At 43.0% G+C, this 15,011-nt stretch overlaps 1 protein-coding gene across 1 annotated transcript in view; it reads left to right on the forward strand.

Annotated features, from left to right (window-relative positions):
* The first annotated feature begins 240 nt into the window (after window positions 1-240).
* The window catches only part of FAXDC2 (fatty acid hydroxylase domain containing 2), a 28,109-nt gene continuing 13,338 nt past the window's right edge, over window positions 241-15,011 (forward strand). Inside the window, exons 1-2 of the mRNA XM_072824407.1 lie at window positions 241-386; window positions 13,856-13,903. Of these exons, the coding sequence (XP_072680508.1) occupies window positions 13,856-13,903 (48 nt within the window). The 5' untranslated portion in view covers window positions 241-386. The remainder of the gene's footprint in view (window positions 387-13,855; window positions 13,904-15,011) is intronic.

The raw sequence follows: 15,011 nt of genomic DNA on the forward strand, positions 1-15,011 counted from the left end.
GAAAGAGGGAATCCAGAAATGCACAAGCCGCCTCCCCACTGAGCCCTGAGCCTCCAGGACCCTAAGATCACGACCTGACCGGACCCCTTGTGGATGGAGCCACCCAGGCGCCCCTGAAGGAAGGAAGTTTTTAAAAAGGGGAGGAAAAAGCCCGGAATGTGGCCAAACGCCTTCCTCTGGGCCTCGAGGAGCCGCCCCTCTCCAGTGCACGCAAACACAAACTTTCCTCCCGTCACGTGCCTGCCGGGGCCAGTGACTGCTCCGTAACCGGAGGAGCCGGGCCCAGCCTCCCCTCCCCGCGCGCTGGTCGGGGCGGCCGCCGGGAGGAGAGGAGCCTGGGCCGCGGCGGGGACCTCGCAGCAGCGGGGACGCGGGGCGCTGCGCAGGTGAGTGGGCGCTGCGGGCGGGAGCTGGGGGCCGCGGGCGCCCGAGCCCCCCCAGCGACCGCCAGGCCGTGCTTCTCCCCTCTGCTCCCCGCCTCCTCCCCCGCTCGCACGACCCGGCAGGGGCGCCCCGAACCACGTCCTGCGCCGGCTCCTCGGGGCCTCTGGTCCGCGCCGCCCGCGAAGGCTGCGGACTCTGCCTTGGGGGCCACCCCCTCCTCTGTAGTCTTGTTTTTCTAGCAATTGACAGTAAGTCCTGTCCGATGGACGGGGTTTGGCTTCACGACGCTGTGAATACGCGAGACGCTCTCAAGTCAGAGTTCTGAAAGAGGAAAATCCGGTGGGAAGTCTGTCTGTCGGGAAGCAACTTCCAGAATCGCCTTGGGAGGCACCCAGCCCGTTTTAACTGTCTTAAAACTGTAGAGTCCCGAGATCAACGTGTGAGCCGGAGATGAACAACCGTGTCAAAGCTGTCCCGTTGCAAAATACTAAGATTTACCATTGTTTTCAGGATTACTAGCAGTTTGGTAGTTCCTAGAAAGGACCTTCAAAAAGCTTGCTGGGTGAGGGGATGCAGGCACTGGGTAGATGGGGATGAGGGATAAAGGTGGTGGTTTTCAGATGCACCTACAGGCCCTTTGGGGCTTTAGGCAAGCAAGACAGGATACAGACTGTGGTTTGCTTCAGCTTCGTGTGCAATTCCAACTACGTTTTTCAGATTGAGATAATCAAGATTCTGAAATCAATTTGGTAAAACAAATGCTCTAAATGCTTAGAACAGAGAGGCCTTAGTACCAGGGAAAGGTGCTGATACATTCAAAGCAAGTGTTGGACACCTCCTAAGGGCAAAAAACAAAGATTTTTCTTCAATTCCTCTTCCTTCACTTATTCAGCAGCTACTTCCTGAATATCTGCTACATGGCAGGCTCGTGCCTGGTCCTGTGGATCTCACAGTAAACCAACAGGCAGCCTCAGTTTCACAGGCAGACAACCAAGCAGGACAGTCACTTCTCAAAGGGTACCCGTACCTGCAGCAAAAGCAGTGAAGCGAACATTGCTAGAACAATCCAGGGTCTTTGGGGCATGGAGTTTCACCTTTCCTTCAGGCATTTCATCCTCTTGAATGAGTACCTTTTCGTCTATAAAAGTCTTACTTGTATGCATACCGTGGTCACAGCAGCTCCTCAGAATCTTCCTCACCAGAGGCTTTAAGCTGTGTAACTACATTTCAGGTCAGTGTCCTCAGCTCCAAAGGCAGACTGCTCAATTTTTTCCAAGAAGACGAACAGCCTGAGAGCAGAGGCTGAAGTAATGGGAGTTCCAGTCCTCCTGTCAGTAGCCCTCTCCCAGCGTTGTTCCCCACTAATGAAAGAGAATTTGTGCTCTTTCAAACACACCTGCAGCACCCAGCGAAGTCTCGGGAAGCCTGGATTTTTCCAGAAACTGAAGAGTTTGAAATAAGTCACTTCTGTTATTTGAGGCCTATATTCTTTGCTTATGAAATAGAAGAGGTAGGCTAGATGATCAGTGAGGTCTTTTTTTTTGCCTTTTTTTCTCCTCCAAAAGTAAATAAATAATTCTACTAATTTCATAAGATGTTTACAAAGAAACAGTAGACAGTCATATATAAAGATGATGTCACTTATACCTATAAAAGGGACACTCCTCAACCATGCAGAATATTCAGGGACCTAGAATCTGAAAGAAAATCTGAAAGAGGGATCCCTGGGTGGCGCAGCGGTTTGGCGCCTGCCTTTGGCCCAGGGCGCGATCCTGGAGACCCGGGATCGAATCCCACATCGGGCTCCCGGTGCATGGAGCCTGCTTCTCCCTCTGCCTGTGTCTCTGCCTCTCTCTCTCTCTCTGTGACTATCATGAATAAATAAATAAAATCTTTAAAAAAAAAAAAAAAAGAAAGAAAATCTGAAAGACTCAGGCTGCAGACAAAACTTAAAATTAAACTGTCTCTACTCCTCCCACCTTCACCCTATTCCTCTGTTCCATATTCAGATTCTCAAGGTCATGAACATCAGCTGTAAGCCTTACCGTATCATGTATCATTTTCGTAGACTGGGGATTGTTCAGTAACAAGCTTACATAGTCAGAATCACCTGCTCTCAAAAGAACCATACTTAAAAAGTATCTAATTTGGATAATCTCACAATAGGTATCAAATTCCCTTTAAAGGGGAATCAATTCATTGTAACAAAATATTAGACTATTTACCTCTAGTGCCTTTCTTTCTCTTCCCTAGATGCATTCCCATCATAAATGCAATTTCATATTCTCCTCCTTCATACTTTCTCATTTGGAAAATCAAAGCTATATAGGATTACTTTATTAAATAGGGCAAGAAGCATGTCCTATTCATCTTTGTATCCCTTGTAGCTACCACTGTATCTGGCATACAATAAGTGTTTCTTGAAAAAATGACTCATATTTTAGAGAAAACATGTTCTGTTTTCCCTTCAGTATTAAAACACCTGCACACTTGTGTGCACGCACACACACACTATCTAATCCATTATTCACGGCTAATAGAGGCTGAGCTCATTCTTGTGTGTTCCTTCACAATCCTAATGCCCACCCTGCATTCATCAACACCAGCACATTCTATACTTTTTGCAGACTCAGTTAGTATACCAAGCACTGAAATCAAGTTCTGCCACTAAATAGCTGGGTAATTTGAAGCTGAATATTGAACATTTCTTTCTTTAAAAAAAAATATTTTATTTATCCATGAAATACAGAGAGAGAGAAAGAGGCAGAGACACAGGCAGAGGGAGAAGCAGGCTCCACACAGGGAGCCCGATGTGGGACTTGATCCCAGGACTCCAGGATCATGCCCTGGGCCGAAGGCAGGCACTAAACTGCTGAGCCACCCAGGGATCCCCTGAACATTGAACATTTCTATGCCTCCATGTCTTCTGATGGAAAACAGTAGCATCTGAATTGAAGGGCTCTGAGATAATATCTAGTCATTAGATAGGACACTGCCAAAGGTAGAGGAAAAGGTCAGAGGAGAAAACACAATAAAAATGTAATGATTATAGCACCTTAACATATTAAATATTAATTGCTATTGTTTTTGTTTGCCAAAATTTCTAATGCAAGCACTCCCATTAGCAATCAATGTAGTTCACCTTCAACCTCTGTGGTTGAAGACACATCTGCCTGCCATGTTTGGGGTCTCTCCTAGAACCTTTTGATGGACTCTGTCCACTTAAAACTGAAAACATGTCTGCCAGTGGGTAGAGAGGCACAAAAAACAAGCTGCTGTGGCATAAAATATTCAGCAGTCTATAGGGTTGCGCAGCTTAGAGGAGTCAGCCACCTAGGTAAATATTCTTAGAGAGTATGTGGGTGTATTACCTTAGCCAAAGAACAAATATTAGGAAATGCTTCATTGCCTCCAGTGACATCAGGTTTGAACAGACAAATGCCATGGCTCCTGTAGCCAAAGGGGCCTTCGTACCACCAGAAAGTAAACAGTCACCTTTCCTTTGGCCAGGTTTACCTGGAGCCGAGGGTTCTCAGGTCCAACTTAGATATCAGTCCCTAATCATTCAAGCCAGCATCTTAGTCTCTCTTATTTCTTGCTTTAAATTTTAATATCTGGTTCTGTTTATTGATACTCTATAGCCAGTCTCCATCTCAAAAGAGTTTGAAGCAGCTTCCAATCAAGGAGATATACAACTGCAAATAAGTAAAAACTGATCAGAAACCATCCGGCACTCAGTAAATACCTTCCATTCTGTTTTAAGTTGTAATCCAAAGAGAAAAGAACCAGATATTTTACCACCATTGCTTTTCTTTGGGAACATGGAAAGTTGTTAACATAAATAAATAAATAAATAAATAAATAAATAAAAAATAAAAGAAGAGACAGGGCACTAGTTCTTAATCAGAGTTACCTTTAATAATCTAATGAAAGCTATGGATCTTTCTATCCTGAAGAATGAACATGGAAAAATTGGCCTACAGTTTCAGGGGAAACAAAGACTTCTCAAAGGAGTTGAAATTAATCTGATTTAGAGAAGTAGAAAGCTAGTTATAGAGAGAGCTAATTACAAATCTTTAATATTTCCTGTGAATGGGCATTGAATTTATTTTTAAAATTTTGAACAGTTCTGTAATTTTCTGAATAGGTAAAATTTACTCATGGTACAAAATTCAAAAGGCAGAAAAAGGCACTATAGTAAAAAGATAGCTTTCCTTCTACTTTGTCCCGCAGTGGCCCAGTTCACCTCACCAGAAGCTGCCACTGTAACCAGTTTCTTAGATATTCTTCCTGCAATAGTCTGATATTCTATATATTATCCTATGCATACATAAACAGCATGCACACACACACACATATGTTCCACACATTGTTTTGTTCACGCAATACTTCTGGAGAGTACACACAAAGTTGCCTTATTCCTTTACTGGCTGAAAAATGTTTCACTACTGGATGTACCGTAATTTATTTAACCAGTCGCTATTGATGGATATTTAATTTGTTTCTAATCCTTAGAGATTAAAAAGTGTCACACTGAACATCTTTATATATATATCATTTTTTATATAGGGCTGTATAATAGAAAAAAATCCTCCAAAGTGTAATTATTGAGCATTAAGCTTAGCTTTGAGAAAAAAGGCAGGGGGGAGAGACCATAATGGATTGCCTAAATTTTTTTGCATTTTACAAAAAAAGCATACCACTTCTTCCAAAGAGGAAAACTGTACACTAATCTTTATAAGAATTTCGCACCTGTACCCTAATACAAAATACATTGCTTCTTTTGGAGAATTAAATAATGGAGTAGGGAATATCTTCAGTGGCAGCTTTTGATAGTCATGTAGTAGATTCATACATCTATATTGATTTTTTTAAGTTTTTATTTAAATTCCAATTAGTTAACATACCCATAATATTAGGGTCAGATGTACTATGTACTGATTCAGCACTTCTGTAGACCGGTGCTCATCACAACAGGTGCCCTCCTTCATCCCTATCACCTGTTTCACCCATCTCCCCACCCCCACCTTCCCTTGGATAACCATCAGTTTGTTCTTTACAGCTAAGGGTGTATTTCTTGGTTTGCCACCTCTCTATTTTCCCCTTCACTTGTTTGTTTTGTTTCTTAAATTCCACATATGAGTGAAATCATATGGTAGTTGTCTTTCTCTGACTTTTTTCACTTAGCATTATACTCTCTAGCTCCATCCATGTCATTGCAAATGGCAATATTTCATTCCTTTCTTTGGCTGAATATTCTATTGTGTACATGTGTATATATACACACATATATGTGTGTATACATGTATGTGTATAAGTACATATGTGTGTCATGTATCTATATATATGTGGTAATGTGGTATATATATTCCATGTATATATAAATTTATACACACATGAACACACACCCACCCATCTTCTTTATCCATTCATCAATCGAAAGATACTTGGACTGCTTCCATAATTTGGCTATTATGTATAATGCTGCTATAAACATCAGGGTGCATATATCCCCTTGAATTAGTGCTTTGTATTCTTTGGGAAAATACCTAGTAGTGCATTTGCTGGATCATAGGATAATTCTATTTTTAACTTTTTAAGGAACCTCCTCCATGCTGTTTACCAGAGTGGCTGCACCAGTTTGTGTTCCCGTTGACAGTGCACGAAGGGTCCCCTTTCACCACATTCCTGCCTATACCTTCGTGCAAGGAACCCTGGAGATACAAGGATAAATGAGAAACTCTCAGTTTAAGATTTTATCTGTCTGATAGAGCACGCTCACGCAGTGGGGAGAGGTAGAGGGAGAGGGAGGAGCAGACTCCTCACTGAGCAAGGAGCCTGATGTGGGATTGGATCCCAGGATCCTAATATCATGACCTGAACTGAAGGCATTACTACCTGTGCTTTCTTCAAGGACTTTTATGGTTTCAGGTCTTTTGCATATTTTTATTTATTTTTATTTTTTAAAGATTTTATTTATCCATGAGAGACACACAGAGAGGGGCAGACGCATAGGCAGAGGGAGAAGCAGGCTCCCCACAGGAGCCTGATGCAGGACTCGATCCCAGGACCCTAGGATCACAACCTGAGCCAAAGGTAGAGCTCAACTACTGAGCCATCCACATGCCCTTTCTGCCTATTTTTAATTGGATTATTTATTTGGGGAGCATTAAGTTTTAGAAGTTCTTTTTAAAAATATTTTTTTAATTTATTTATGAGAGACCCAGAGAGAGAGAAGAAAGGCAGAGACACAGGCAGAGGGAGAAGCAGGCATCATACAGAGAGCCTGACGTGGGACTCAACCCTGGGTCCCCAGGACCATGCCGCAGGCCAAAGGCGGCGCTAAACCGCTGAGCCACCCTGGCTGCCCATAAGTTCTTTATACACTTTGGATACTAACCCTTTATCAGATATGTCATTTGCAAATATCATCTCCAATTCCGTAAGTTTTAGTTTTGTTGATTGTTTCCTTCACTGTGCAGAAGCTTTTCATATTGATGTAGTCTCAATAGTATTTTTTTGCTTTTGTTTCCCTGGTCTCAGGAGACATCTAGAAAAAAGTTGCTACAGCCAATCTCTGAGAAATTACTACCTGTGCTTTCTTCAAGGACTTTTATGGTTTCAGGTCTCAAACTTAGGTCTTTAATCCATTTTGAGTTTATTTTTGTGTATAGTGTAAGACAGTGGTCCAGTTTCATTCTTTTGCACGTAGCTGTCCAGTTTTCCCAACACTGTTTGTTGATGAGACAGTCTTTCTCCCATTGTCTATTCTTTCTTGCTTTGTTGAAGATTAACTGACCATATAATTGTGGGTTCATTTCCAAGTCTTCTATTCTGTTCCATTGATCTATATGTCTTAATTATGTGACATCTATCTTGATTTTTTTTTAAGTATGATCTAACTAAAATCCATCATTCCTTGATGGATTTATGGATGGAATGATGGATTTATGTATCTAAACTGAGAGTTTCTAGGTGCCATTGCTGGCTCAGTTGGTTAAGTAATTTGCCTTCAGCTCAGGTCATGATATTAGGATCCTGTGATCCAATCCCACATCAGGCTCCTTGCTCAGTGAGGAGTCTGCTCCTCCCTCTCCCTCTACCTCTCCCCACTGCATGAGCGTGCTCTATCAGACAGATAAAATCTTAAACTGAGAGTTTCTTATTTATCCTTGTATCTCCAGGGTTCCTTGCATGAAGTAAGTTCTTCATAAATGTTCCTAGAAGGAACAGATAAGCTTCTAAAGATCAGAGATCATATGGCATTAACTTCATGAGCTCTTGGTAAAGACAATGGTGATGCTAAGTGGGGAAAAAGCTAGGATGAAACTCTGCCTTCTAAGTAAAGTTCCCATGGTATGGCAATCCTGGAAGCTTAACAAATAAACCCCAAATCCTTCTGTTTCCTTCTCCAAAAGGGATGGTTATCTCAACAGGGTCAACGGAGCCTTTCACACATTCCATCAAGTATTGAGGAGGGAAGTCTGAGGTGATAGAAAGGTTCCACCTGTCTGCCAATGGTTCGTAGACACTGAGATCCCCAAGTTTTTCTCAGGTGAAGGTGCTTCCTTTGACACTTGGTTCCTTATTATTAAGACACTTGACAGGCTTAGCCCCAAAGGTACTAACACCACTACCTTCCTGATGATGAAAGATCTGTGCTTTTCAGAATCCAGGCAACAAACTGCCAGACTGAAGATGACCCTGGCTTGTCCAAGAATCCTATCACTGTGTGAAAGGTGGCTTCTCAGAATGGGCCCTTATCCACACTGAGGATGTGGAGCAAAATTGGAATTGGGTCAACAGGAATTGCTTAAGACAATGCAGGTGGAGAAAATTGTTACTTAAGGGAGAGTTTTTGGAAATCCTTTTTTAAAAAAATCTTTTATTCATTTGATAGAGAGCACAAGCCAGGGGGAGGGGCAGAGGGAGAGGGAGAAGCAGACTCCCCACTGAGCAGGGAGCCTGATGCAGGGCTTGATCACAGGACCCTGGGATCACGACCTGAGCCAAAGACAGACACTTAACTGACTGAGCCACCCAGGTGCTCCTGGAAATCCCTTTAAACCCAGATTATTAAGTAACACATTTTGTCCTAGATGTGGTGCGGGGATGTTTACCACAGGTTGGGATTGAGACTTGCTGTTGTGAAATACCTGCTCAGCTTGCCTTCTGGAAGGCTTGGGTGGTGGGGAATATGACTACGGAGCACCCACTAGCAGTCAAGCAAGCAAAGAAATCCTGGCTGCCATCCCAGGTCAGAACCAGAGTGAAAGCCATTGGCATGGCTTTGCTCCAATCCATTGCTTCTCTTCCATTGCTTTTCATGAGAACTCACAGTTATGGGCCTGTTAAAAGGTTCCCCTTCTGCTGGCTAGAACAGAGGGAACTGAAAGAAGGAGCAGGGATGGCAAGGAAGCTGGCCTGGAGTGGGGAGGTTGGGGGTGGTGGTACTCTAGAGTGGCTGAAATCTGTTCTCCTGCCTGGGGATGGGGGTTGCACTACCACCACCCTAAACCCTCTGATGCCTTTCCTGAAATCATATGTTGTCTCCCTGACTGGGTATCAAATGTCTCAGCATTCCTCCCTGACAGCTTTTCCTCTGAGCTGACTGCATCCCTTCTGCATCATGTCATCCCTGTGGAGATGGTAAGCAGCTTGCATATCACCTCCTTCTGCTGTCCTAACTCCTCAAACCCTGGAAGGCAACTTCAAGGGCACGGCTGCCTCTTCCTTTCTCCAGCCTAAGAATCTATAAGAAATGTGGGTCAAAGAGAAGCAGTATTTCCTAAGGTCATAGCTGGTAAACATGCATTAGAATAATACAACCAAGTACGATCAAACACAAAAGAATAAAATATCCTTAGAGATATTGAAAGCCAGGCCCTGATCCTGGCTATGCCATCTACAAATCCTGGGAAGTCAGGTCGCTTGCCCTCCTTTATCTAAGTCCCTTCCTCCTCGTCACAGGACAGGATCAGATGATCTGTAATGCTCCTCTTCAGCCAGCTTCTGACACTCTTCAATAGGGACAATAGTCAGTGTTGGTGAGGGTATAAGATTAGAACTCTCATACATTGCTATTGAAAGTGTAAAGTGGTGCAACCACTTCACATTCCCAGAAAGGGCCAATGTTGTTACGGTAGGACCCAGCACTTCCACTCCTAGCACACATCCAGGAGCAATAAAAATATGTCCGTGCCAAAGCTTGTGGATGAGTGTTTACTACAGTGTTATCATGATAGCCACAGAGTGGCAACAGCCCAAATACCCATCAACAGATGAATGGATAAACAAAATATGATATATATCCATGTAACAGAATGTTACTTGGCAATAAAACAAATGTTACTTGGCTACAACATGGATGAACCTTGAAAACATGCTCAGTGAAAGAAGCCACTCACAAAGGGCCACATGAATCTGAAATGTCCAGAATAGGCAAATCCATAGAGAAAGGAAGTGGATGACTGGTTGCCTAGGTCTGGAGTGGGGGTAGATGGAGGCAGGGATTGGAAATTGATGAGTAAAGAGTGCAGGGTTTCCCTTTGGGGTAATGAAAATGTCCTAACATCAATTGAGGTGATGGATGCACTACTGTATGAACATACTAAAAGCTGAATGAATGTACACTCTCAATGGGTAAATTGTATGGTATGTGATTTATGTATCAATAAAGACATTTTTAAAAGAACAAGAACAAATGCAATTTTAAAGTCCCTTCAGCCTTACCAGGAGAGCATGTGATCAAACTTTTGGATCGTTGCCATGCTGATGTGTGAGAAATAATCTCTCATTGTAGTTTTCATGCACATTTCTCTTATCATAGGGGAGGTTCAGCATCTATCTGCTCAGCTCAAAGTCCATTTATATTGATTTCTTTTTATCATATACTAAATTCATATACATATGAGGTATGATACATATAAGACCATATGTATCTATGTGCCGAATGTTTATTGCAGCATTATCATGATAGCCACAGAGAGGCAACAGCCCAAATGTCCATCAACAGATGAATGGATAAATGAAGTATGTATATGATAAGTATATTATATATATACATCTGTTTCTGGACTTTCTAATCTGTTAGAGATGTCTGCCTATTCATGTGCTACCACCACACTTGTAATTATTAAAGCTTTACAATAAAACAAGCAGTGAGGTACTCAACAAAGTCAAGCTGGCTGCCAGCTCAGGGCGCATGCCATCCCCAACCACCCAACTACCAAATCCAGCCACTGTCCCAGGCTGCCACTTTCCCAGAGAAGCCACAGCATTGTTTCAAATATGGAGAAACACTTTAAATTTGTCACAAAAACGCTTAATAGGAATGCCAAGAAGCTACTGGAAGAGGCCAATATTAAAAAGGGCATTCAGAAGGGCACCCAGGAGTTGCAAGAACACATACCAAAGACCCAAACTATCAGAAAAACCAAGCAACTTAGAGGAAAAAAAAAGAAAGAAAGAAAGAAAGAAAGAGAGAGAGAGAGAGAGAGAGAAAGAAAGAAAGAAAGAAAGAAAGAAAGAAAGAAAGAAAGAAAAAGAAAGAAAGAAAGAAAGAAAGAAAGAAAGAAAGAAAGAAAGAAAGAAAGAAAGAAAGAAAGGCCAAGCAATTAATTTCTCATGAATAAGGGCTAAGGTTGATGCTGTGGCAACCTGAGACCAAACTGCAGTGACAAAGAGCAAAGGTGAGTCTGTGGCAGGTGTAGTCAGGTCTATGGGTGACAAACTGAGGAGTTGAATGTGGACAAATGATTTCTGCTTTGAAGGATAAATATTGTAGATATTTTAAGAGAGATCACTCACATTCATATAACTTCTATTAACAGTATTGTGTTATAATTGTTCTATTTTATTATTGTTGTTATTAATCTCTTATTGTGCCTAACTTATAAAGTAAACTTTACTACAGGTATATATATATATATATATAGGAAAAAACAAAGTATAGAAAGGGTTCGGTGCTACCCACCATTTCAGGCATCCCCTGGGGGTCTTGGGATGTACCCCCACAATTAGGAGGGGACTACTCCATCAAGAAATAGTGAGGGGAAAAAAAAAGAAATAGTGAGGATTTTGCCTTTCCCTTCCCAATTCTTTACCTTTGCTTATTTTCCCTTGTTAAATTGTGTTGAGGAATGCCCCCCTGGGTGTTAAAGTAGTGGTGATGGTGAACATAGTTCTCTTAAGACTTTAATAGGCCTGTGCTCTCTTAAATCCTAGCGCCAAGGATGCCTGGGTGGCACAGTGGTTGAGCATCTGCCTTGGGCTCAAGTTATGATCCTGGGGTCCTAGGATTTCTTTCTTTTTTTCTTTTTTTTAAGATTTTATTTATGAGACACACACACACACACACAGAGAGAGAGAGAGAGAGAGAGAGAGAGAGAGAGAGGCAGAGACACAGGCAGAGGGAGAAGCAGGCTCCATGCAGGGAGCCCGATGTGGGACTCGATCCCAGGACTCCGAGATCAGGCCCTGGGCTGCAGGCGGCGCTAAACCGCTGAGCCACTCGGGCTGCCCTTTTAATTTCTTTCTTTTTTTCTTTTCTTTTCTTTTCTTTTCTTTTCTTTTCTTTTCTTTTCTTTTCTTTTCTTTTCTTTTCTTTTCTTTTCTTTTCTTTTTCTTTTCTTTTCTTTCTTTTCTTTCTTTCTTTCTTTCTTTCTTTCTCTCTCTCTTTCTTGCTTCTTTCTTTTCTTTCTTTCTTTTTCTTTCTTTTCTTTCTTTCCTTTCTTCTTTCTTTCTTTCTTTCTTTCTTTCTTTCTTTCTTTCTTTCTTTCTTTCTTTCTTTTCTTTCTTTCTTTCAGATTTTATTTATGAGAGACAGAGAGAGAGAGAGAGAGGCAGAGACATAGGCCGAGGGAGAAGCACCAGAGTCCTAGGATTAAGTCCCACATCAGGCTCCTCTAAGGGAGCCTGCTTCTCCCTCTGCCTATATCTCTGCCTCTCTCTGTGTGTGTCTCACATGAAAAAATAAAATCTTAAAAAAAAAAAAAAAATCCTAGCACCAGCTCTAAGCTTGGCTCCTCTTCGCCCCCACCCTGAGCCTTTCCTGCCATTCTTTCTGCACTTTCTGGACTTCATCCTATACTACTAGGCTTGGTTCCAACTGGACTATGAGCAACTTGAAGGCAGTGGCCATGGATTTCCCTGTGTGCCCTGCCGTATCCACCCAAGGCCACAGGGCCTGGCACAGAGTAGGTCCCAATGGATTGTGCTTGGTTGATGAATTAAGGTGGGTTGAATTTCATCATGCTGGTGATATCTCCCCCAGTGGGTAGACTTAGGGAAGTGCTGTCCTGCAGCAATCCAGATTTCTAGCTTCTATTTTCTGCCAAGAGGGGATGGGAGTCGGGAATGGATGAGAAGACATTTCCCAGAGCCAATCTGTGCCCTTATACAGCTCAGATGACTGCCGGTTTCATCTCACTCTGCTACCATTACCTTTACCAACCCACAGCCCATAGCTTACCTAGCTTGGGTTGACAATGAAGTCCCTTTGGACCACCTCAGGAAAGTCTAAAATGCAGTTTCCTAGGCTCTACCCGAAGAGACTCTGGAGTATAGCCTGGAAACCTGGGTTTTGGCCAACCCCCAAGTGACTCTGATGTAGGGATTCTCTGGGGAAACATTAGCCCAACAAACCAGCCCCTCTGCTTGTTGCATCCACTCACTACACATATGCTAAGCCCCCACTGTGTGAAGGCCCAAGGAAAGACACACCAGAGAGCCTGTCCTCATGGCACTTACATGATCCCAGCAGAGATCACACAAGTGGGAAACCCTGTTGTTATTCTCATTTTATGGCTGAGGAAACTGAGGCTCAGAAAGGAGATTTTGACCAAGATCCTAAAACTAGTAAATGATAGACACAATTATGATATAACCTTGAGAAAGTTGTCACATTTCAAGACTCGCTGTCTCAATGATTCCTGCATATAAACACACCCATCATTTGAATCGTGTTGAACAGTTTACAAAATGTTGCCATTTCAGTTAACATTACAAATGCAGCTCCTATGTGTGGTAACCTAACTTCACAGAGGTTACACAAGCTGGCCATGCAAGTCAAGGGCCGAACTCTGATTTCAGTCCTGGTTCCTTGGGACTGTAGGCCATCGGCAGTTAGGGTACAGAGGAAAGATTTCTTCTGAATGAGACAGGGTTGTGGTGAGGCAGGGAGTGAAGCTATTCAAAAGAAGCATTTGTCACAGTTCATCTAGTAGAAAGCCAGTTCATGCAGATGGAGTCCCCCATTGCCAACTCTCTGATTCGTGTTTACCTATGCCCCCATGAATTCGATCTCCTGAGCTGGAGCCCAGACAGAGGTTATCTAACTCCCCAGATGATTTTAAAGAGTAGCCAGCATTAAAAATCACAGTGAGCCATTCACCTTGACTTTCTTCATGTTCTACTTCCTTGGCTGCCTGTGAACATGACATCATGACTCACTGGTGCTTTCTTATTCCAGATGAAGGGAGAAGCTGGAAGTATGCAACATAATGAGAAGCCGAAGCAGGTAAGTGCCAGCACCGCACCTACCAAGCTAGTGAGAATGCTGGCTGTCTTCCCATTGTCCCTTGGCCCCAAATGCTCTATCCCTCTGGCCTGTGAAACCAACCCTTTCAACTGCTCTGGAGACAGAAGCAGCCTACCAGGGGCTGGAAATGGGATTGGGCACCAGCTCTTGAGCCCAGCTAACTTCTGCACTGTTCTCTTGCACTTCATAGAGACCTGTGGCCTGTTTATAATCCTCTCACTCCGGCTGCCAGAGAGAGAGAAAACACCACAATCCGCGAAAAAAATAGCTGATTCTATACGCGAAATTGAGGTTTTTGATTTAGCTTGATCTGCTTATACACAAATGAAAAATTCCTAGCAAGTCCTGAAAAGCTCATGAAAAGAGTCTTCTGAATACTAAAAAAGGAATAATTGCAAAACCCAAGGGAAATGTCTGGCAAGCTTGAGGGTGACCTTTCAATGGCCTGTTTAAAAGAACAAGTTCCTCTGATTGGTCCTGCCCATTCAGCCCTCAAGGAGAGAGCTGAAAGTTCATTTCCAGAGCTCAGGACCCTGAGGAGCACTCGCACTTCAAAAACTTGTCACTGACCGTGGAAAATGACTTAGTTCTTTTTGGTCTTTTCGATCAGAAGTGGGATGGAGTAAGCTAAAAATAAACAATTCAGGGCAGATTCAGGTTGCTCTGAATGGGTCAGTAAAACAGTCTGCCCCTTGAGAGCTCCAAAGTCTGGATTATAATACAACATCCTATTAGATCAGCTTCCCTTCACCCAAACCCCCATGTACACGGTCCAATTCACAGCCGATGAACAGCAGGCACACACCTAGAGGGACCAGCACATCCAGTTCTCTCCTGTGGAAGAATGTGAGCAAACTCCATCTGGGCTTAGAAATAGAAGATGTAGGGGGATCCCTGGGTGGCTCAGTGGTTTAGCCCCTGCCTTTGGCGCAGGGTGTGATCCTGGAGTCCCTGGATCGAGTCCCACATCGGGCTTCCTGCATGGAGCCTGCTTCTCCCTCGGCCTGTGTCTCTGCCTCTCTCTCTCTCTGTGTCTCTCATGAATTAATAAATAAAATATTTAAAAATAAAAAAGAAATAGAAGATG

Source organism: Canis lupus, chromosome 4 (genome assembly GCF_048164855.1).
Source record: "Canis lupus baileyi chromosome 4, mCanLup2.hap1, whole genome shotgun sequence".
Classification (NCBI taxonomy): Eukaryota; Metazoa; Chordata; class Mammalia; order Carnivora; family Canidae; genus Canis; species Canis lupus.